Source organism: Papilio machaon, chromosome Z (genome assembly GCF_912999745.1).
Source record: "Papilio machaon chromosome Z, ilPapMach1.1, whole genome shotgun sequence".
Lineage (NCBI taxonomy): Eukaryota > Metazoa > Arthropoda > Insecta > Lepidoptera > Papilionidae > Papilio > Papilio machaon.
In genome coordinates, this window is record NC_060016.1 from 8,519,361 (window position 1) to 8,543,509 (window position 24,149).

A 24,149-nucleotide genomic window follows, 5' to 3' on the forward strand; every position below is an offset into this window, starting at 1 on the left:
TTGCCAACCAACTTGGAATTCGTGAAACTTTGCCGTTAGCGAGTGCGATGTGGCCAACGTGTGTTTTGACCTCTCACTCTGGCCAGTGCGTTGCAGTTCGAGATGAAGTGAATAAGATAGAGTGTTATCACTCAATGACGCTGAGCCTCTTCGCGTTTGCCACGCAAGCGAACGATGACGCGATCTCCTCATTCGCAGCAATAGCGATGTGTTCTACTTTTACCAAAAACTTACAAACTTTTCTATTTTAAGCTATTAACATTAAAAATTATATTAAAATGAATTAAATATTAGTTGCAGCTTCATGAAAAATTGGCGCATGAAGACCGGGAATTTTAAATTATCCTAAGTTTTATTTCCTTACATTGATATAAATTGTTTATAACGGTAATGTAACTTTCTCCAATTGTTGATGCGTTAGTTGAAAGTGCAAGAGAGACGTTTGAATTATAAAGATGCCTTTATCTTTTAATTTATTCTACTTTTTAACTTCTGTGTCTGAAATCGGAGATAAGTAATGTTATAAATTTTGTATACTTTGCGAAAATATTCTGACTTCGTTATTTTGTAACACAGGCTAAAAATATAATATGTATAATCTTTGGTACACTGCAATATAAACAATTTCGTAATTGTGTCACATTGAATAAAGTATCTCGCTAGCTGTTAATTGTGATAACAGCGGACGTATTGTCGATTCCCGACCGGTATATAGTTTGCGATATATTTTAAGAAAACTTTTTTTTTTAATACATATTAAAACTGTATATCATATAAATATAATCCACACTCTTGTAATACAATTTTTACCTATTGTTTTATATAAAAATATATACAGTTGATGTTTGTTAATTTTAACCCTTTACTCGTATATCTGATTTCTACTGTTATTCTGTAGACTCCGTTTTATACTTGTTACATTTATCGGATTATTTACGACCATGACTTTCTTTTTGTCCGACTGATGGGTGGATTTTGAATTTCGCGAATATTATGTATGTTTTTTTATTCTAACCTTCTGCTAGGTTTTGAAGTACGAGGTAAGGTTGAAATTGTATCTTTACCCGTGATGATTGAGGGAACGAGGATTTTTTTTAATTAATTAACTGTTAATTTTGTTGTTTGTTTCCTTTGTGTGTACTTTTCTGTGGTAAAAACTTAGTTACTATGAGGAAACTGTATATCACAAGTTATTTGAAATTATACACTACATATTACTAAAATTGGAGTGACTGTATGTAATATAAAAAAAATCATATTTCGTACACATGATGTATTTATTTGCATAGCTAACAACAAAAAAACATTTTTTTTTACATTTTTGTCTATCTTTCCGTCTTTCCATGTTTGTTCCGGGTGATCTTTGAAACGGCTGGATCGATTCTGCCGAGACTTTAACGGGAATGTAGCTGATGCGTGCGTAAATGTAATCGGCTGTTTTCTTCTGTGCTGACAAAGTCGCGAGCGATCACTAGTTTTAAAATATAGATTGGTTTCAAAGGATTGCGAGGAAATGTTTCTCGCAAATATTTTGAAATTTTCGAAGTTTAGTGTAAAAGATATGTTGTATATTTCAAACTTTAAGTTTTAGAGTTCATATAAAGTGTGGTTAATATTTTATTGAGAAGCATGTTATACTTTTAAGAATTTTGTTTCACTGACTACATTCATCGCACTGCTATCTTAATGAGAAATTATTAAAATATTTGTAAGCATGTTAGAGCTTATTACACGCTTTTAATATGTTGCATATCATAAATTGAATAGATTCTGCTGAGCATTTTCTTAGCGAAGCTAATTATTAAAATGAGATATTTTTACAAAGTCATTTGTTTTTGCTTAGCGTAAAATATTTTTTTTTACACATTTTATATGAAGCAGCTAGTATTTTTATATGATAAATAAACTAAATAATTACGCTGCAATACAATTTGAAACAATACATATTTATTTATACATCAAGATAAATACATGTTTGAAAATGATCACTTAACATATTTTTAAAACTTTTTTAATTATTACATTTTGTAACTGTACGGTCAACATGAAATGTAAAGTTTAAAAGCATAGAATATTTTTATACGCGAACGCACACTTTAGGAAAACTTCAAAACATCATACTTAGCTATTACGTCACAGAGAAAATGTTTTAATTAGTTTAGTTTTTTTTGCTTTGAAACTTATTTAATTGGGATTTCATTTCTGGTACAAACTTGTGTTAAATAAACATTTTAAATATTGCTACTCACATCGTGCTAATATTTGAACATCATTTTACTACAAGCTTTTATTTTATTTTTTTCGAATTCGATTTGTCTGAGGTAAAGAATATAAATATTTTGTTAGTTACATTCCGTTAATTCACTTTAATTGCATTGTTTCAATAGTTGGTCTATAAACAAGATTGACAATTGTCCAGCTCGCCCTGTGCACGACCACACCGAAGATATGAAGTGGAAGTATTTCCGCGATTTGACGTAGGATCCATTGGAAGGGGGAATATTCTTTTTCTGTGCATTCCCTCCTCCGTCGATTATTGGTATACATCTGCAATTGCGGATGTCTATGGGCAGCGGTCGCTTCGCTTAATCGGCGAATTCATTTGCGATTTGATATAAATATGACTGTTATCTATTAAACATTACACATTTCTAAACAAAATTTTGAGGGGGGGGGGGGGAGAAAGTGTATAAGAACCATAATAATCAAAATTTCTATAATTTAAAATAATGAATGTAATAGTTAATTAGTGAAGTATTCAGAACCAATGTTTAAATTATTAGTACACTTTAACTGATTACCAATTCGAGAAAAAGTCTTTTTTACGGAAGAAGAAAACAAACTAAACTAACTATAATTTAATTAACATTTCAATTTTAGTTCAGTTAATTTATATCTGGCTGCAAGAGTTTAATCGTTTCACGGGCAAAGAGCTTTATGCTTTTGATGAAATATTATTTGATCCACTCCTAAGTCGAGCTTTGTGTTGAAAACTTAACCGTATGTGATCATAGCGGAGACCTATTCACAGTACAGAATCTATTCAATTTCCATTTTGATGAATCCGTTAATATGCTGCATAGAGAATTGTTGATGCAAATTATAATGTTATTTATGAGTGTTTTTATCTCTTCTATATAATAAAAATAATGTTTGTATGTTTGTCTCCATGTATTCCATAGTTTATGTATCAATTTCCGAAATAAAAAAGTCTATAATTGACTTTTATGAGTTAACTAGCTATCGCCGGCAACTCCGCCCGCTCCGAATTTAAAGAAATCTTAATTAGTAGCCTATGTGTTCTTTCTGACTATGTTCTACGTCTATGCGAAACTCGCATAGACGTAGAACATAGTCAACGCGCGACACAACAACAACGCGAGATCCGTTGACCCGTTCTGTAGATTCCTTCTAACATCCATCCATCTAAACATTGGCTCTTATAATTAGTATGAGGTATGACATTCACACTAATAAAATTATATATTGTATTTGTTAGTCTGAAAACACATTGCTTTTGTGACCACAGAAAGTTTTATTAATAATCCAATCTTAAACTTCTGCCGAAGACTACAATAGGTACTTTCAATATTGAATAGACAGTGAATTTATCTCATTGAAATATTTATTTACATAAAATGATAGCAAATTATTAGATGGTTTAGCGTTGGTATTAAATATTTACAAAGCTCTTACATAGATATGTTAATTCATAGTCAAGTACAGCGACCATATTGTGGTTTAAGGTGTTCCTGAATATAAATTAGCTATGACATTTGGTGGTCTGAGTAGCGTATGGTTACATCTTGTCTTGTTATACATACCTGCATCTGAATTGTATTTAAAACTAGCATTTTCTTACTTAAGGGCAGGATTTAGGACAGGCGTCCTATTCTTCGCAGTCTACATTCGATTTGTGAAAATGGTTTACACTTTTTGCTATATGCTCTTTAATTCTATCTATTCTATTCTATTCTATCTATTTTTAATTAGTAATCGTAGAGCAATTGACTGCTTAACTGAAAACCTGGAGAATTAATCGAGCAATTACACGAACTCATACAGCGAATATAGAATGCTACAAGAGGTTATTCTTTGATTTAAGTAATTAGTAATTTGTTTAGAGAATAGGATAAATACTACGAAGACGGAAATCCCATCGTCAAAGAGTCGAACTTCTACTTGAAGTTTAATGTGATTAACACAAATGGTTACTTCGTGCGGGCGTTGAAAGAACTAACATTAACTTTAACTCAACTAATTACTTCAACTGATCTTTTGTGAAACATGCAGTAAGTATGCAGTATGATAGAGAAATATGAAGTATATATACACTTAATTAATATAAATTATATCTTGATTTACAATAGCAACAGGATGCCATTTCGGATTTGAACCGTAGTCTTCGTGCTTGTTTGGTGATAGCAAAGCGACAGCCGGCTAGTTTTCAGCCTTCTTGAGTTTTCAGGTCTCTTTTATTCAACTTGGCATCCATACTTACTGTTACGTAAAATTAGAATATGTTCTATTGAGTATGTTCAGTCCATCAAAGTCCATCATCATGCTTCACTTAGAATGGATTAATTTTAGTAATGTCTTGATTGGCTACGTATTATACAAACGTATTGCATGTGTGCAGTTCACTAGCTCAGACAAAGACCCTTTGTATACCAACTTGATAAGGATACTATTACATTACCGACTACGTCATTGTTATTGAGATGGTATACCTCATGCATATAATGATTGCCAATAGACGGTGATTGATATATCGATTTGGAAAATGTTGTGCCGGCTGGACCCATAAACTACACACAACAAAGTTAATTATTACTTAATATTTTAATGTTGTAAAATAAAAAGTTTAAATTACACTCAAAATATCAACTCTTAGAAGACATGTATAAAATTAAGGCTAACTTCGTTTCTTGTGATGATTGAGTTGTGGGGGGGAAAAATCTAGTCCTCTTCCTCTTTTTCTAATAATGAACGCATGGTAAAGCATTTTTCCGGACTGGATTATTGATAACATATTTTTTTTTTATCTATTGTTATTTTTTTTATGTATTGTTTACTCTTTATGTTAAAATGTAAATCGAAACAAACTGTACTGTACTGTACAAACTGTTTTACTTATTGTTTTCTATAGCAAAAGCACGAGTTGTTAGCACGTACGGATTGGTAGCTCCAGGCAGTTTGTCTCAGCGAATAAAACTGGATTCACTTGAAAAGAAATTTCTATTGGAATCACAGTTAAAACTGTACAATAATTAGTAGCTTCAGAAATTTCTTGAATAAGAACAATTTACTTATTTTCGATAGTTATTTTTATTTCTACTTGTTTTTGTATTTTTTTTTCTTTTTAGTATACTGCTTGCTTGAAGCGTTATGCCTGTAAATAAGATTTGGGCAATAATTAAATTATTAAGAAAATTGCCGCGTGTTTTCCATAATTGTGTAATTTGAATGTTTTAAGTAAACAGTTAAATGTCACGAATTCATTGTTAAGTTAATAAAATAATTGTTGGGTGTGTAATTTAGTATATAGAGTCCGATTTATTTAGGAAATGCAAAAGAAACTGCGCTGCACAGTTACTTACTTTCTATATCATGCGAAAATCAATCTTACCGCCTTCGTATTAAATAAATATAGTCTGGAATAACATATAAGCTACATAAAAGGTTTTTATTTTAATTTCGCGTGAATGAAGTCGCGGGCGACAGATAGTAAATAAATTAAATAAATATTTATTTGGACGCTATTGTAATTCTTATCAAACAAAAACTGTTTACATTTTCAAGACAATTTAATTAAAAAGTTGTTCCTCGCTAAGTATACAAAGAAAATGGAACAGACTGCAAACTTGCATTTACAATAAAGAGATTGTTAGCGGAGGACTTCTTTAAAAATAATTTAAACTTGACAAGTGTAAAATTGCAAAAGGCTCAACAATTTCCTCCCGTCATTGGCCGACGCCTGAACTAAAAGGTTCTTCATGAAATTACAAGCATTAACACCGCTTACCACTTATAAGAGAAGTTTTATCAAACCGTAAATTGCACGGCGACGTGGCGGGTCCATTCTTTTGATGTTCTTGGAAACTCGAACATTATCATAGAACTTGACGTGAGATTTCACCGCTGACACAATTGTACGAAAATGTTCATACCTCTTGTTTTCTTTGTGCAACATGTTTTTGTAAGCTTCGGTAGTAGATACTTACGGTTAATTCTTAATCTTACTAATAGTATTAATGCGAAAGTTTAGATGGATAGATGGATTTTTGTTTAAAGGTATATCCGGAACGGCTGAACGGATTTTGATGAAATTTGGCACAGATGTAGAACATAGTCTGAAAGAACACATAGGCTACTTATTAAGTTTATTTTTAATTCCGCGTGAATGGAGGCGGGTCTTCCGCTTCCGGAGATGGTTGCGTCGTTATCCTTAATTTTTTTTTAGTATTCCAACTGATATCCAATTTTAGTAACATTTTATACATAGGATAAGAAATTAAATAAAATTTAGCCAGACGATGAAAAAATTCATAGGATAAAAATAAATAGCGCTTTGACCAGCTCTTTGTAAGTAATGTAGAGGCAGAGTGCAGAACAAATGTGGCTTCTTTGATTATTGCCAGCTGCAGATGTGAAGCCAGTGAAGGCATTAATCTGTATATTAATTCTCTTTAACTTGTTCATTATGAACATGGAAGCTTAGCAATCGGGCGTAAAAGATTTAAATTTTTTAAAGAAAATTATTCATCTATAAGAGACCATTAATATCGACAAAATTATACCAGAAAGGTTTTTAAATTATAGCTTTTGTATTGCCATTATTCATTTTAATAAAATTTAAGTATGTTACCTAATTTATTATCTGCTAATTGTAGTTTTATTTTCATAAATTTTTTAATATGCTCTATGAATTGCAGGTAATAATTAAATAATTACAATTACAATTACAATTACAATTTTATTGGTAATATATAAATTACAGGTCATAAATATACGTATAATATTATATACGACAACCAAGGACGATAACTGTCGCGCTGACCCCACATAGAGTAAGACGAGGACAGAGAAATTATGCTAATGATTAATTAATTATTTGACTAATTTATACACAAAGAAGGATGTAAGCTGAGAAATGAAGGAAGATCAGCGGAGCTTCAGCTTTGACAATAATATCAGGTCATATTAAGGCAAAGTGATTCTTTTATTTAATAATGTTAGAGTAATAATCGTATCAGAACTTGCTCGATGTCAGTACTGGCGTTGTACTGCAAAGCGTGACGGATGATGTTCCGGGAATAGGTGAAGCGTATAATTCCTACCAGAATAGACGCCTACCTTACCCCGGTGATTGACGAATTGTCAAAACAATAACAAAAAATATTGAAAATATACTTTAATATTTGTATTTAGTAAGCATTCGATCATCGTGGTGATCTTTTGGGGAGGCCTATGCCCAGCAGTGGGCGTAACGAGGCTGAATGGATAGATGGAAGCATTCGAAATATTTATTAAAATGTTAGGAACTTTGATATGATATTTTATGACGTCAGAGAAGGTTTTTTTTTACTTTACATGGCTTTATGTTTTCTCTGTTTTTGTAGACATCAATATTTTCAATAACAATTTTAATACATGTGTATCAAAATTATGCTTCGGTAACGATTACTAAATTTTTATGATTAATTCGATGGGGTTAAATGCAAAATGGCAAAATGCTTTACTATAAATGTTGTTTGAAGTGCAGAAACGTTACGGTCTACGCAGTTTTGGATCTGATTTCGACTCATTCGACTATTTTGACTTCGTTTGGATTGTCATTTGAGTATTTTCTTGAACCATATTTCAACTCAAACGTATCTTAATCTTTTGTAACCAATAAAAAATGAAAAGCTCAAAGAAACTTTGATAAAAGGTAAGCATATTTGCGACTTAAATTACTACAATATTTCACCAAAACATATTCAGTAAATAGGCCAAGAGGAAAGTTTATGAAACAAATTTATGAAATGGATATCAAACGGCTCGTAGGCTGGGATACACCGCGACGTGTAGTTCAAGTTATAGGAGATTTGACTCAAAGTTTTTGTCGCCCATTGATTGAAATTCGACCAATATTTATAATTCATTAAAAAAAATCCACACTACTTCTCCACATGTCTGACACGTTCGTCCGTTTTCGCAAACTCCCTACTAACAAGATATGAATTGTAGAAATTAATTTGTTTACCGTTAGTTTCTGAGACCAAAATTTCTGTATAAAACATATCGTCATCGCTGCCATTATCTTTGACAACAATCTATACATATAAAAGAAAGTTGTGTTAGTTACACTATTTATAACTCAAGAACGGCTGAATCGATTTGACTGAAAATTGGTGGGCAGGTAGCTTAGAACCAGGAAACGGACATAGGATAATTTTTACCCCGTTTTCTATTTTTTATTCCACGCGGACGGAGTCGCGGGTAAAAGCTAGTATATTATAAACGGAGATTTTGGTCCCAGAACATCCGGTTAAATATACCTGCAAAATCATTAAATCGCCCTCTTAACAAGATCATCCTCACATAAGCTGTGATCTTTAGATCGGTTAAAGAATCGCACTTAATTAATTATGTTTTAATTGCCATTTAAAAATACCGCGGATAATCGAAAATGTTGCGAGATCGAATATTGATTTCGACCGATAGTTATTTAAAAATAATAGGATATTAATTTTTGATCGCTGCACGTTACTTCACTTACTCATTTTACTTGGACATCATCCATAATCCAGTACGGGCTGAAGCGAAGACTTCAATCACTCGATGTTGGGTGCCTTAGCCCTCAGTAGGTCGTGTAACATAAGGTTAAACTTCAAATGTGCATTTACCTGACCACTCCGAGATAACCTTTTGGAGTATGTACATTTACAAATTTTGAAACAATGTATAAGCGAAAAATATGAGGTAAAATGGAAGAGAAGAAAAATTTAAAAAAAAAATGTTGACGTTCCTCGCAAAAAAAAAACAACGGCTCTAAAAATCAACGGTCTGTATCCCTCGATCTATCTTGTTGAGTGCAATACCTTATGAATACCTTTCAGTTATTATTGCCAACCAGACGGTGGAAGGTACAATTGCAAATTACATTAATAGAATAATTATTTGTTGCGGTGTCCGCATGTGAAACACTGTAACTTGGCAAATACTTATCAACATATCATGTTATCAAGACAGGTTGTTATAACGTCATAGTGTGTATTCAAGCATGAGCATGAAAGATAAAAATAACAGCCATATATGTAACATAATCGATACAACTGTATCGTTGTGAACAACGCTTTAAACGAAACAATTATTTTTGGGGGTTTAGGCCCACCGGTGGACTGATGTGAACACTAAAGAGACAAATATCAAATACTAGCTTTTACTCGTGACTCCGTCCGCGCGGAATAAAAAAAATGCACACAAGTTAAAAAAGTTCCTGTTCGTCTCCTAGTTCTAAGCTACTTCCCTATCAATTTTCAGCTAAATCAGTTCGACCGATTTTAAGTTATAAATAGTGTAACTAACACGATTTTCTTTTATATATATATATCAATGTGTTTTTTTTAATTCTAGATTAATTGTTGTTGTGTTAATATTATTTTAACGTCTTTAAATGGAAAAGAAAATGTACTATAGGTAATTATAACAGATTGAGTACATGTGTTTTCCTCGATTTATGTGTAATAAATATTATTTTTTGTATTTTTTGTATTTTAGATTTAAAGATATTTGAAAACGGTAATCAATTATTAACAATATTATTTTTATTGTCCAACACTTGCCAAATTGTTTAAAAAAATCTAATTCTTTAAAAATAAAAATAATCTTAGCTATTTGCTACTTGGACTGGATAACAGAAAGCTGAATATTCGAGTATTTTTTTTAGTAAAATTCTGCAGTTCCAAAATAATTGCGTTTATTTGTATTTTATTAGAAACAAGCTGTCGCCCGCGACTCAGTCCGCGCGCATTTAAAAAAAAATAATAGCAGTATAAATTTTTTTTCGCCTTTTAAACCTTCCCTAGACCTCCACGAACATTTCAAGACTAAGATAAGATAAATCCGTTCATCCGTTCCCGAGTTTTAGTGAGACTAACGAACAGCAATTCATTTATATATATATATATATATATATATATATATATATATATATATATATATAGATTAGTGCAACTATCCATCATGTATATTAGTGAATAATATGTTGAATAAAAGGCCAGTTAGTTGCTTCGGAACTCTGAATTAACAATGCACCGCGCCCATGTTCGCCATAGAAATTATTCAGTCGTTTGCCGTGCTCTATGCTTACAAGTATTACTATCGAGTGGACGGTTCCGCGGTCTATAATTTAAAAATGGACAACTTCGGCTTCGTTGGGGACGAAGTTCCCACTCAAGTTACTAATGTAACTTTCACCTGCGATCGTAGATTCGTCGCTTCGTACATATCTGGTCGCTTCGCAAAAATTGGAGATGCTTCACGACACGACTTCGTCCCGTCTTATATTTAGTAAGTAGACTTAATAATCAATATTAAATTAGTGTTTTATCTATGGATTTTAAGTTTAGTAATCAGTTACTGATTTTCACTAAAATTTTCAGTCGAAAATGAAATTGGTAATTTAAATTATTGATATTTATTTATAATAGAAAAATAAATAATTATTTACATATATATTATATTTATATATAATATTAATCCTACAAATCCAAATGTTTGTATAAATGTTTGCTTGTTAGAACGTATTTCCAGAACGGCTCAACGGATCTCAATGTAATTTGGCATAGATTAGAACATAGTCTGGAAGAACACATAAGCTACTAATTATATTTATCTTTAATTCCGCGCAGACCGAGTTGCGAACAAAAGCTAGTATGTCATAAATATAAAAGGTACTAGAACTAAAATAAAAATTAGCGGTTTTAGTTTAAAAAACGAACATTTTTTTGTTTTTAAACTTAATAAAATTATGAAGCAGTTGTACTAAAAGGTATTCGTGCTTGTAAATTCGCTTTGAATCAAAGTTCAAGATCGTTATAACCGGTTTATATTTAATTCAAAAGTTTATATAATTCACATACGAGTAGATAGTTCCTACTATTACTAGTACACTATTTGTGTATAATTTTTCAAACCGTATATGATCACGTAATATTTTATTTTATTGTTTTTCCTATGTCTAACATGGAATGTTGTTTTCTTCCTGTATGACTCATTTGTTTTTTATTACTGAGATACTTACGATATACAATTTGCATAATAAAATAAGACGTAAAAACATTTTCCATTTAAATTTTCGTATTTAATCTTTGTCATCAACACCTTCCACAAGCATCTGATCCATCCTATCTCTCTCTTTTATGGACAAATGCTGGGACAGGTTGTTACCTTCCCTCTTATCTTCTTCCTCTGATGCTTTTCTAATTGGGAAATGGTGGCTGTTTCTATCAATCATCATCAGCTCACCATTAGTCCTTCATCAGGGTGACTAGGCCATAGTCAACCACGCTGGCCCAGTGAGGATTGGTTGACTTCACGATGTTTTCCTTCACCGTAAGAACGTCGGATAAATGTACATATGTAGATCGAAACACGAAAAACACATTGGTACATGGCGGGATTCGAACCCAGAACCTCCAGATTGCAATTCAAGTTCGACGCTCGTTTCTATCAATGCTAAATAAAAATTAATCAAAAATAGTCAACAACGGGATATTTTCACTCGGTGCCTATTCTATTTCCTATTTCTATAACATATTGCGTATATTTTAAATTGCAGAATTACTTAATACGTATTCGTTACAGTATTGTTTTGAACATGATACTTAGTTAACAAAGCCTTATTGTGATTAGTTATCACACGAATATCCTGTCCGAGTTACTTAGAAATATAACTGCATACTTACTATATTTTTATTTTAAAATACTATACAACAAAGATATTAATCTATCTATCTATCTATCTATCTATCTATCTATCTATATATATATAAAAGAAAGTTGTGTTAGTTACACTATTTGTAACTCAAGAACGGCTGAATCGATTTGACTGAAAATTGGTGGGCTGGTAGCTTAGAACCAGGAAACGGACATAGGATAATTTTTACCCCGTTTTCTATTTTTTATTCCGCGCGGACGGAGTCGCGGGTAAAAGCTAGTACTATATTTAATATTTTTTTAGAACGGTACAAAAATAGCAACGTATTGGAAGTCGTCATGATTCAGTAAATATTCAAATACCGTCAACAACTTAATAATTTATCCATAGTTCCTAACGTGGATGACCTAAATTGTGGTTTTGAACTACCCCAGCCCTAGACATTCTACATGTGTTCCACAATAAGTAGTCATGCCACAGTCATTTTGTAAACACATAACAAAAAAGTTAGCAGTTATTAGTAAAAGTTGATATATTTTATAATTTCATTGTTTAAATTTTCGTGGAGCGGCACCGAATAGTTTCGGTTCCGTCGGGTGTCCATCTTCAGAGCGTCTCGTACTAAGAGTGGAAACTAGTCGGTGCCGTCACAGCACGATCATACGTTAGTTGCTGTGTAAGCTGTAACTAATTATTTCGATAACATGTATAGTAAGTAAGCAAAAGACTTGACATGACTCGAGAAAATAAAAACCAACTTTTTTAATTTCAATTAGACATCTTTTTTTGATAAAGTTATATTTTAATAATATGCATAATATCAACATCTGCTAGAAATCGCAAACTTTGTGTGACCGATGGCAAATTATGAACTCCACGTTCCTGTCACTATCCTGCCAGTAATGAGAAACCTTACTAGTTATACTAATATTAAAAAGAGGAAAGATTTAACTATTAGTTTGTTTGCATTGAATAGACTCCAAAACTACTGAACCGAATTGAAAAATTCTTTCACTGTTGGGAAGCTACATTATCCCCGAATGACAAAGACTATTTTCATTACTATATTTCCTTTTAAGTAGTTGAAGACAGCGGGTAGGTTAGAAGACACTCCTAAAAGGTAATGGAAGCCACTACGAACTGAAAGACGAAAACAAACTTCGGAAATGAGATAAGAATAGGGAAATTATGAGATTTAGAATATGTATGTACTTATTCTGTACTACCACGTCCATCACACCTTACCTAAGTCTTATAACTATTTAACTGACATGAATTTCAACTTCAAAAATAATATATACAAGTCCGAAATAAAGTAGTACAGAAATAAGATGCATCTAGTTCACATTTTGCAGTTAGTTGATACCTAAGCCAAAGTTCATAACATGTACGGTGACACGTGCACTCCAAACGTCCTAATGTTAGTTGCATTATTTAGAGTTGAATCCATTGCACTATAAAACTTCGTGGCTGCAGTTCGTGATACTCCGATTTCGTTAGTTCAATGATTCGTGGGTATACTAAAGTGGTTGCATATTATATAAGTACTTGCTATAGTAAAACGAATTTCAAACATTTTGGATACATTTTCATTTTTTATGTAGACTATGGTATGATAGAAATATGGTTATTGTGTTGGGTATTACTAATGAAAACTAAACAAACAGAAAATTGGATTGATGACACTTTTATTATAAACCATTTTTATTATTGTTTAATAATTATGTGGTTTATAAAAAAACATAATTAAATGATAAAATAGTTTAATTTTTAAGTGAAGGATTTTTTATTTTTGTAATGGAATCCAGCGCCATCTATAAGCAGAAAGTTGCAGTGATACGAAACACATTCAAGAAGGTTGTCTAAAAATCATAATAGATGGCGGTATTTTAAATATGGAATTTTAAAGGGAACCAAAGTTCCATCAGAATGACTTCTGGACTCAATGTATAGATGTTCTGTACAAAATAAAATTCAGTAAAAAAACTGTGGGTACTCGTAGTAGATATTTTCAAAAAAAATTTTTATTTGTACAAATGATCTTACCAACAATTTTAAGAAGAACAAAAATTGCTCTAATTATAATTTCCATTTACTTATACTTTTAAGAAAAATTCTCAACCTATTTTTAAATCTATTTCTATATTCTTTTTACTATAGGATTAAGGGAATTAATTTGACAGCTTTGGCAACTGGCAACTCTGTCAAATTGTTAGTAAACATGTAAAATGACATTGGAAGTTTATTTTTATTTTTAGGTAGTTATAAAATTAATTTTTAAGAGTTTTCTGAAAGAACTTAAAAAAAATAGTTACGATTTTTTTTATAAAATCTAACTACTTATACTATATGATGTATAAATCGATTTGAATTAACTCATTAATGTTTTAATTCGTCTATTACGTACGTTTACTTAAACCAGAATTTCTTAAAATGTTAGTGAATTCATGTCTTCATAACTTCCCGGGCTTTCGATTGAATAATTGACGTATTCGTGGGTAATGGGTACGCATGCGTCGTCAGATCAGCGAGAAGTGAGCTGCGATATTGCTTCAAAGCCTGCACTGCGAGGACAGCAGTCTAGAATAGCAGTCGTCACCGCATGGAAAAGTCGACTTCTAGAGACACTTGTTAGTGAATTTTTGATCGTGTTCGCATAAGATTCTTCTTGCTCGCTGTAAGAAAAGTCACGGGTACTTCCCAACTAAGGTAAGATTTAAAAAAGTTTTTAGTTTGTATTTTATATTTATATATTTTTTTTTTAACTTTTTACACGCTGCTTTGAAAGTGCGAATTTCACAATAGTTTCGTAACTTAAAAACTAGAACAATAACTTTTTTAATTATTTCAAATGCTTTAATTTTTGTTTTCTTCCTTTTGTCTCTTGCATGAAACTAGCATTAACTATCTGCTTGGTATTTTTGAGGCTTATTTTTTTCTGTTTTGATGTTAAGTTAGCATGCATCGTGGCCAGCTGAATGGCAGTTCGTACACTGCTTTGGGAAAGGTGTACAATGATACAACTCTTCCTAACAATAAGGGGGGTTATAAGAAAATTCTTCATCTTGGTGGAGCTGCAAAGAAGTTAGGACCATTACTGTATAGGAAACATTGTGAAATGAATGAACCTTTAACCGAGTAAGTGAATTGCTAGCTTTGGGCTAGGCTTTGCTTAATTTTTATTTTACTTTATAATATATCTACTGGCTTGTTAACTAGTTTATTTAATTTGCACTAATATTAACTCCTTAAAATTAGATTTATTTTAATCTTTGATGAAATATTTATTATGAATGTTATAATAATAAGAACTCTTTTGTAGCAGGAATTTTGACTGCACAATTGTAAATATAAATGAGTAGATGGGCCAATGAAAGTATGCTAAGTATTTTGCACTATTACAGAAATCAAATCTTGGACGTGGAGAACAATCGCTTGAAGATGCCTTCTCTTAATGCTGAAGAAACTGCCCTACTCAGGTTAGTAAAAATAGGAAAATAGAACATTTTCACATGTAAAAAGATAAATATTGTTATGTAAATTAATGTTACATAAAAAAATTAAATGTTTTATGGCAGTTTTTTTTTATATTAATAATTTAAAATTTGACTAATATTACTTTAAAATTACCTTGTATTCTTTGAATGTAGCACAGAATGAATTAAAATGATAAAGATAGAAGAAATAATGACAAAATCCACAATATTTTTTTAATGAATTCGCTTTTGTAATAATATTAGACTACCCTCAAAGTTTTAAAAAGTTGCTTAATATAAAATCTGTAATTTTATACAATAAAAATGGTAAAGGTCTTCCACTGTTAAAAATTATAAACCTACCTTTAAGATAATCAATATTTCCTTAAATTTTATTTTTCAAATTTTTATAAATTATACCACCACCTGAGCTGATTTAAAAACAACGTTGAGAAAATTGAGAAATTCGCTTGTGAGGTTTTTTTGTCAATAAAAAAAAATGAAAAAATTATGTTTTATTAATTTATTTTACTAATGTCAAAACAGAATATAATTTTTGTTCATTTATTTCTAATAAATCTACTTGTCCCATTTTCCGCCACGCCCTGGTACCGGTTGCGTAAATTAAATTGATTGCTAACACAGCATTGTGTACTTTGGCTGAAATGTTTTCTTTGATACATATATGCGCATACTTTTAATGTACAATCAAGTATTGTTCATAGATATCGAAATACATAATAGTACCTACTTGCGAGAAGTATGGAAATCTAATATATAAAATTCTCGTGTCACAGTTTTCGTTGCCATACTCCTCCGAAACGGCTTGACCGATTCTCATGAAATTTTATGAGCATATTCAGTAGGTCTGAGAATCGGCTAACATCTATTTTTCATAACAATTTAGTTTTGTTTTTTTAACTGCGTGCGGACGGAGTCGCGGGCGACAGCTAGTTTACATATAATGTTAAAAATGCGAATGTTTAGATGGATGGATGGATGTTTGTTCGAAGGTATCTCCGAAACGGCTCAACGGATCTTGACGAAATTTGAAGAATACATAGGTTATTACGCTTTTTTTTTATTCCGCCCGGACGGAGTTGCGAGCGACAGCTAGTATGTAATAATTTAATATGTTAAATGTTACTACTCTTAATATAAATCTGCTTGGCCTTTTACCATCTATGTGGGGCAATGCATACAATTTTTCATATTCCTCTATCGGCCGACAAATACTTGACGTCTTTCTTACATTATCATTTATACAATTCAATCTAACTTTTCTTGGTCTTCCTATCCCTTTAAAATCATTCTATTACTATTTAGTCATTCGTCGCTTGATGAATGTGGCTACGACGTTGGAGGAAAACCAAATAAAGAAGATTGTAACGTTACTGTATTAGAAAAAATTAAGGCTCATAGAAATATATTGCGAATTTTGCGTTACGAAAGAAGTAATTGGCAATTATTGTAGACAAATAAACGGGATACAGTTTCGTCCTCATTCATGGCAACTAAAATAGAACGGCCGTTTAATTGGATCTCCGGTCTTTTTTATATCATAAAGCGCTAGGACGCATAGGACGTTCACCTGACGAGTACATCGTATTGTAACAATATGCTGACTGTTCTTAAATAATAAATATAGCGATATATAGAGATAATTACGAATCTGTGCGATGAAAAAGAGATTTTTTTTTAATACGTAAAAATACAAAATTTAACATATGGCACATAGAGTTAAAAGTTTGATAGATGTACGTACAAGACGACAGCTGAGGCAGGCCTTGCACTAGATTTATCGTCGATTAGGTCAACGTAGCGGGGGACCAATAAAATACGACGGTGAACCACTTAGGAGAGAAGTCAGTACTTAAAAGTAACGTTATGATTTCAATTACATTCTCTGCTATGTTCATCCATTTGCATCTGTTGAATTTCTTACCATGTGTGTGTGAAATTACACGAAATATCTGCAAATAAAATTTACACCTTCCTTACGTTACCTAAGATGCATATATATCAAGTAGCATGTAGTATTCGTAGTGTCGAGGAATAATTTTAGTCCCCTTTTCCTTCCCACCCTTTTCTTATAAGGAAGGGATGGAAAGGGGAAGTGGATTTGTCGGAGTAGGCGATGCATAGTAATGGGAAATATTCTCATTCTGTGCGTCACTTCCTCTGTAGGCAACGCATCTCCTATTACGGATGTCTATGGGCGGTGATCGCTTCGCTATTTCGGCGAATTCAGGTGGCCGCTCGCTCGTTTGCCTCCTTATTGTTCCTTATGATATGATATATAAATAAAAGTAAATACTTTAAATTCCAGTTTTAAAATGGAAAGATTTATTAACACAAATAAAGTAATTCGAAGTTACGTTATTAGAAATTCTTTGTCTAAAATAATATGATTCAGGGATGTCAAAAAACATAACAAAAGTAAGCAGTTATTTTTTTAGTAACGTAAGCGTAGTCTTCATTCTACTATATCGACATATTTAGGTTACACTGACTTTAACTGGGGCTTTGTTTTTACCACGTATGACGTAATCGTAGAGTACTAAACGCGATGGATATCGTTAGGGCCGCAATGTACGTTGAACATTTGTGCGTTGTAAGGTTGGGTCATCGTATGAATTGGGTCTTTAATAGAATAATAGCCTCGTATCATGACAGTTAACACGACCAAACAAACAAAGAGAGTTTTATTTTGCCATATTGATATTAAATAATTTCCCACAGAAGTAGTAACAAATATTTACGTGCTTCAAGAAAATTGATATCTAGCAAGAATTTTTTTTTATTCTAAAGTGAACATTGTATTGAAAATTCTATTTATGGAGCAAAAAAAAAAAAAGTAATAGAATACAGAGCAAAAGTTTAAAAATTAATTATTACAATTGGATATTTGTTCAGACAACCATCTAAGACATTGTGTAGCAACGTCTTTTGATATCACTTCGAAATTGTATTCTTTGAGTACATCTCGAAATAAATATCAGTGTAAAGCGAACAAAGATATATTTTTACAAAGTAAACTTCTCATTTTCGTCATTTTGAAGTACTAAACTAATAGTGCAACAATAAACAGCACAGATCTTTCACCGAAAGAAAAAAGGAAGCCTCATTCCGTGTTAAAAGATATGTTTTATCTCAAAATACTGTATAACTTTAATATAGTCAAGTCATTAACGTCAACGTTGAAGTACACATTCTTGATAGTATGATATGAAGTAAAGGTCTTTCGTTTTGTAATTTATTTATTTTTTCCTAAATTTGCAATTATATTTATACAAGCCGTCAACCGCGACTCCGCCCGCACGGATTTAATATATTTTAAAAACTTAAATATAAGAGAATGTGTTCTTCCAGACTATGTTCTACATCTATGCCAAATTTCATCGAGATCCGTTGCGCCGTGGAGTAACCTTGTAACAAACATCCATCCAAACATTCGCATTTATAATATTAGTAAGATAACTACAGCAAATATACAGCATTAATGTATATTTTATAATACGTTGAAACATGATCCATCAACATAAGGTTATTTGATTCTTACCAGTAAGTTACAAAATAAATTTTATAGATATTTTTACTCTGTTTATATTTTATATGATTTTATATGTATGAACAATCCATTATCACCGATTAAGTGTGTTCTGTTGGGCTGATTGATTATATGGATTCCATCAGCTCAATAGGAAAAATCCTATTGGGCCAATTGATCAGTATGCCTGGTCGGCCCAAAGAAAAACATCTCTTCCATGAGGTTAATTTTATTTTTGCAAAATTTAATCGGCCGCTACTAATAAACCAATGATTGATACCCCCCCAAAACCATCCATGTCTTTCAATCCTCCCCTAGCCTAGTATAATCTTGTGGTGCTACGAAAGGTGATTGGGCGTACATTGAAGCACATGTTCAGTCTTACAATTTATGTGATGTAGAACGCATGATAGCGCAGACATACAGGATTAGCTAATACTATTAGCACTAAACTAGCTTGGTCAAGTAATAAAGCTTGTTCCACTTAACATTTTAACTACTGCGGCGAAAAAATAAAACAAACTGGCCGTAATTACAGTAACTTCCCGACGATTTTTTTTAAATTATACTTTATAAACTGATCGGTTTTTGAGCTCAGGTTTTATTTGATTAATATATGTACTTAAGTTAATAACTTATTTATGAGCTTAGCCAACTTCATTTTGCAGTAGCAATTTTAGAAGAATTGTCATTTATCAATCGATAATCGATAATTTTAGGTGCAACTGTGACTTTGTCTTTCTGTCCTTATGTTTTCTCTCTCTCATCCTAGTTAGTATCCTGTTAGACGGTCGGGTCAGCATTCCTTATTTATTTCATCCATTCTGGTCTGTCACTTATTCTCATATAAACTAAATCTTTAGATCTATGATTGGGTTCATGGAGGGGGAGGGGCGTCAAAGTTCGTATCTATTACTACGTAGTTGAGCGCTATTAAATATTTTTTTAGAAATTCTTCTTCTAAAGGTCTAAAATGGGGGTCCAAAGTTTATATAAAGAGATGTTAATTCTTCAGCAGAATTATTCGAAAATTGACATGAACACTTTTGAGAACAAAGAACTATGTCTTTTAAGCTTTTTTTTAATTTGTCCTATAAAGGTAATAAATTTTATAAAGTTCAGCATTTTAGCACCTTGTCATGTCAAGACTAAAATTAATAATTACAAATACATTTACCGTTTGTTACGTAGACTTTAAATTCAATTACTATGAGTTTTCCACTTATGAAACACTTCTACAAGATGATGATGATGATGATTGTTATTTAACTTTTGTACAAGAAGAATAAAAGAGATGAGAGTATGTTCATGTACTTTTGATAGAACTTGCTTCAGTGCACTATCTGGTAAAAGGTCAATCGATTGAAAATATGCATCCAACGCAATGGAAACTGTAACTATTGCGTTTCTATATGTACGTATATTTTCGGACGTCTAGACTTCCGACTAATATCCATAATTTTATCGAAGATTTCGAAAGAAGGGAATTGAATCGATCCTTGCTTCTAGCAAAGAAGTAGAACAAATTGTCGGTTTATGTCAATTAAGTCTCGGTAACCACAGAGTTAATAAAACTCTTTAGGCGTGATTTCTTCGAATGCAGTCTTCATTATAAAGTGTACAACTTCACAAAGGGTACTTGATACGATTGCATGTATTAAAAATATATAACAATTGGTGCTTGGTACATTCACAAATTGAAAGTAACTTGCGCTGTCGGCCCCGACCCTGTCCTGGCCGTTTGCCAGCAAGCGCGGTCGATGCGGAATCCCGGCCAAAACGGGCCACAGCTACACCGAAACGTCAAACAATGCGACCTTATTCGTAAAGACATCAAACTTAAAGCCTTAACCCTAGTACCATGTGTTATTTGTATCTTCATGTACTGTTTGAATACTCCGGCCTTTATTAGAAACTCCTTTAATCAACGATGCCAATTTGTTGAAATCTTGCAAGATGTTAATTACATAAACTATTCGAATTCAATAGAAATGAAAAATAGCACATGTCACTGGCTGACAATGTCATTTATTGTCTATAGATTTATTTTAGAAAGTTTCAATGTTCAAATTGATGATACTAATGTGTTCTATTTTAATTAGTCTTTGGTTAAAGTTAAAGCACAATAAAGGTGAAATTTTTAGATAGGTTTTGTTATTTCTTATTTCCTTTGAATTCTACTAAACTATGTTGTATAATTGCCAATACCGAAATACTTGTAGATACAAGAACATGTTGCCTCGTTCACTCTCCTAAATAAAATAGAGTTAACAATATGTTTTTGTACAGGTGTGTCGGTAATTAAAACAATAACACAACAGATATAAAGCACCCAATACTTTATATACTTCTGTTTTAGAACAATTGTTTACATTACAAGAAAATGCATATTAATTGCGTGCTCAAGGACGGTTTAAGTTATCATTAAATGACTAAAGGCATGTGCTAGTATTTTTCACTTATTATATTATTTTATAGATTTCAAAAGATATCGTACGGCTTCGGATAGTTTTCTTTTACATATTATAGTTAAAAGTGGTACGAGAATATGTCATCTTTATTCATAGTTGGAGACTTGAGTTTGTTAATGAATGGGTCAGGCTACTACAAACAGCTGGAGCGAAAATAGGTCGCCTGGAAAGAGCACAATCATCTTGATCTTGGTACGGTTATAGTTTTTTTACAGTTTTATTGCAAGTATTTTTTTTTTTTGCTAATGTGACGACGTCAAGAACGTTGTATAGTTTGTACGAGTATTGTAATAATTCATAAGCTTATTGTCTTATACAATCATCTTTCGGAATATTCTTTGTTTAGCGGTAGGAGAACAATTGCCTAAACCTAAGTAAGGTTATAAGATTTTTTTTAATATTGCGGATTACAATGGGCAATCATTTTCAATCTCTAATGTATGTTTCCACAATCTCATCAATTAAAAGTATAACATTTTCAAATTGTAAATATATTACCTTTTTTCCTTTAATACAAATAAACAAAAGAATAAACAATTTTCCTTTTCTCAGGTTCGTCTCGTAGCTTATAATTTGCTACATGTGTAATTATCGTTTCCACAGCATAAGCATTTTGTTTCGAGCATATAACATTACAAAATCGGAGCAAAATAATTGCACTACGTTTGAACTGAAAATAAGTTGACTGTAATTGTTACACTGTTCTTTTTCACAGGGATTAATAGCTATTTTTTCATTTAAGCATATGAATTAGTAGCAATATTTACATCGGACCAATATTTCTATTCTCAATTCAATTTTTACAAGAACATTTATGCACTTAAAAAAATTTCAAGCAAAAATATATTTTAAACGTTCAGATACTGTTTTCTTAATGGATTATATAAAATACCCAGCTATATGAAACTTCTGTTCGCAGATGCTAACAATAGAATAAGTGGAAGTTAATCCATCCTCCATCGGGTAATGATGAAAAAGTACTTTAAGAGCTATCTTTGAACAAGGGTTTATAAATTTCATTTCGTATTATTGCTTTACAAACTGAAATGCAATTTTAAAGTGTATAAAATTGCAGAATAAAAATTAAATGACTATTAAAATTGTAAACTAAAACCTGAGACGTTCTTTGATAGAAGCTTCTATTCGGTGATGTAATATTTAAAATCAACTTTTAATCCGAGACCAGCAAACTTTCTTATGTTGTGATAACTAAAAACATTGCCAAAACAATGACAAAAGTAAAAAAAGGTTTATTACAAATAATTTGTTTTTTATTTTTTGCGTTTTCAAAACCTGAAATAAGAATTTTTCACTGGTTTATGTACGTATACATTATTTGAAGATTATAGAATTGTATTTATATACATATATATATATATATATATATATATATATATATATATATATATATATAGTATATAAAATGTTCCTTTATTTATTTTCTTTATATCAGTTTATTTAACTTTGTAGTGTATTCACGTTGATAGAAAACCGACGTCCTTTAATACACCTACAAAGACGCAAACTACAGCGCATCCAATTTCCTGTTGGTCTGTTAAAATTTTACTCTAACATAAAACTTTGATGTACCTTCAAAGGAAAAAATCCATTGCACTAGATACTATTTTTAATTAAAAAATAACAAACTTACGGTGAAAGTTTTAATTAAACTTTTTGTCAATTTTAAAAATGATTATGTAGAACAACTTACATGACTGTATTTACTATTTCTTAAATATTAAAGCTATTCTAAGGTTGGTATTCTAATAAGTGTTTGATAAATATTTTTTATTAAATGAATGATATAATTACAAGTGCAAGTTCTGCTACATATTGCTTGATATATTTAAATAAAATCTATATATATAAATCTATAGTCTCGTACGGTTCTTTAGGCTGTGGCAATTTTAAGTAGGTACGTAAAACGAAACTTAAACGTATAGCAAGGATTTCATTTAACAATTGAAACGGGGGGATTACATCGTTTTACAGTAGATAGCTAGAGAAATGCATTTGTTATTTTAACTGCACTCAGCGACTGCCTTTAAGCTCTGATGTAGTGTAATTTTGAGGCTTCGGCTTGTCGGATTTAACGCGGCTATCTGAGCGTGAACAGGGTAATGTGTAAGGTAAATCTGTGTACTTTTGTTTTCTGAAACAATCTTTTTTTATACTGCTACATTAAATCTACTTCGAAGAAAACTAGAACTTTATTTGTACGTTTAATCTAAAGAGGGAAACGAATTTTATATTTATGAAGGAAAGAATTATATTTTCAAATATTAATATACCATGTTGAAAGGATTACGTGCTTCATAAAAAGATATAAAAGGAAATATATTTCGTAAGATTGTAGTAAATATTTACCTCAAACATGTAGCTTGTAATTCTCTCCGATTCGGCAGATAAAGCGCTTAGGCGTTTCATTTCTTTTTTTATTATATTCGGATATTATTTCAGTGGTAAATCTATATAATGGTAAAACGTTAAACGTATTTCAATAAGTGCTACATTTATAGTAAATTAATTGGTAATCAAGGAGATCCTAAGTATAGATTTATCTAACTAAAGCTATATTTAAGAGTCTTTTGATAAAAGAGACTGTGAGTACGGCTGTAAAATTACATTTCTTGTCTAGTCATTTATTCGCCTATGTTTTTAGGTATAATTATTTCTATACTTGTTCATCTCTATCAATATTTATCACGAAAACTTTTCTGACTTCA

The 24,149-nt window shown here is 31.5% G+C and overlaps 1 protein-coding gene across 6 annotated transcripts in view; it reads left to right on the top strand.

Annotated features, from left to right (window-relative positions):
- The first annotated feature begins 10,317 nt into the window (after positions 1 to 10,317).
- LOC106717276 (protein NDRG3) overlaps positions 10,318 to 24,149 on the top strand; it is a 57,149-nt gene continuing 43,317 nt past the window's right edge. For 2 of the 6 annotated variants that reach the window (XM_014511082.2, XM_014511086.2), the window contains exons 1-3: positions 14,331 to 14,635; positions 14,881 to 15,064; positions 15,331 to 15,405. In XM_014511082.2, the coding sequence (XP_014366568.1) occupies positions 14,886 to 15,064; positions 15,331 to 15,405 (254 nt within the window). In that variant the 5' untranslated portion in view covers positions 14,331 to 14,635; positions 14,881 to 14,885. Of the gene's footprint in view, positions 10,558 to 14,167; positions 14,185 to 14,330; positions 14,636 to 14,880; positions 15,065 to 15,330; positions 15,406 to 24,149 lie in introns of those variants that run through there. The other 4 variants (XM_014511083.2, XM_014511085.2, XM_014511088.2 and 1 more) reach the window with 4 other exon arrangements.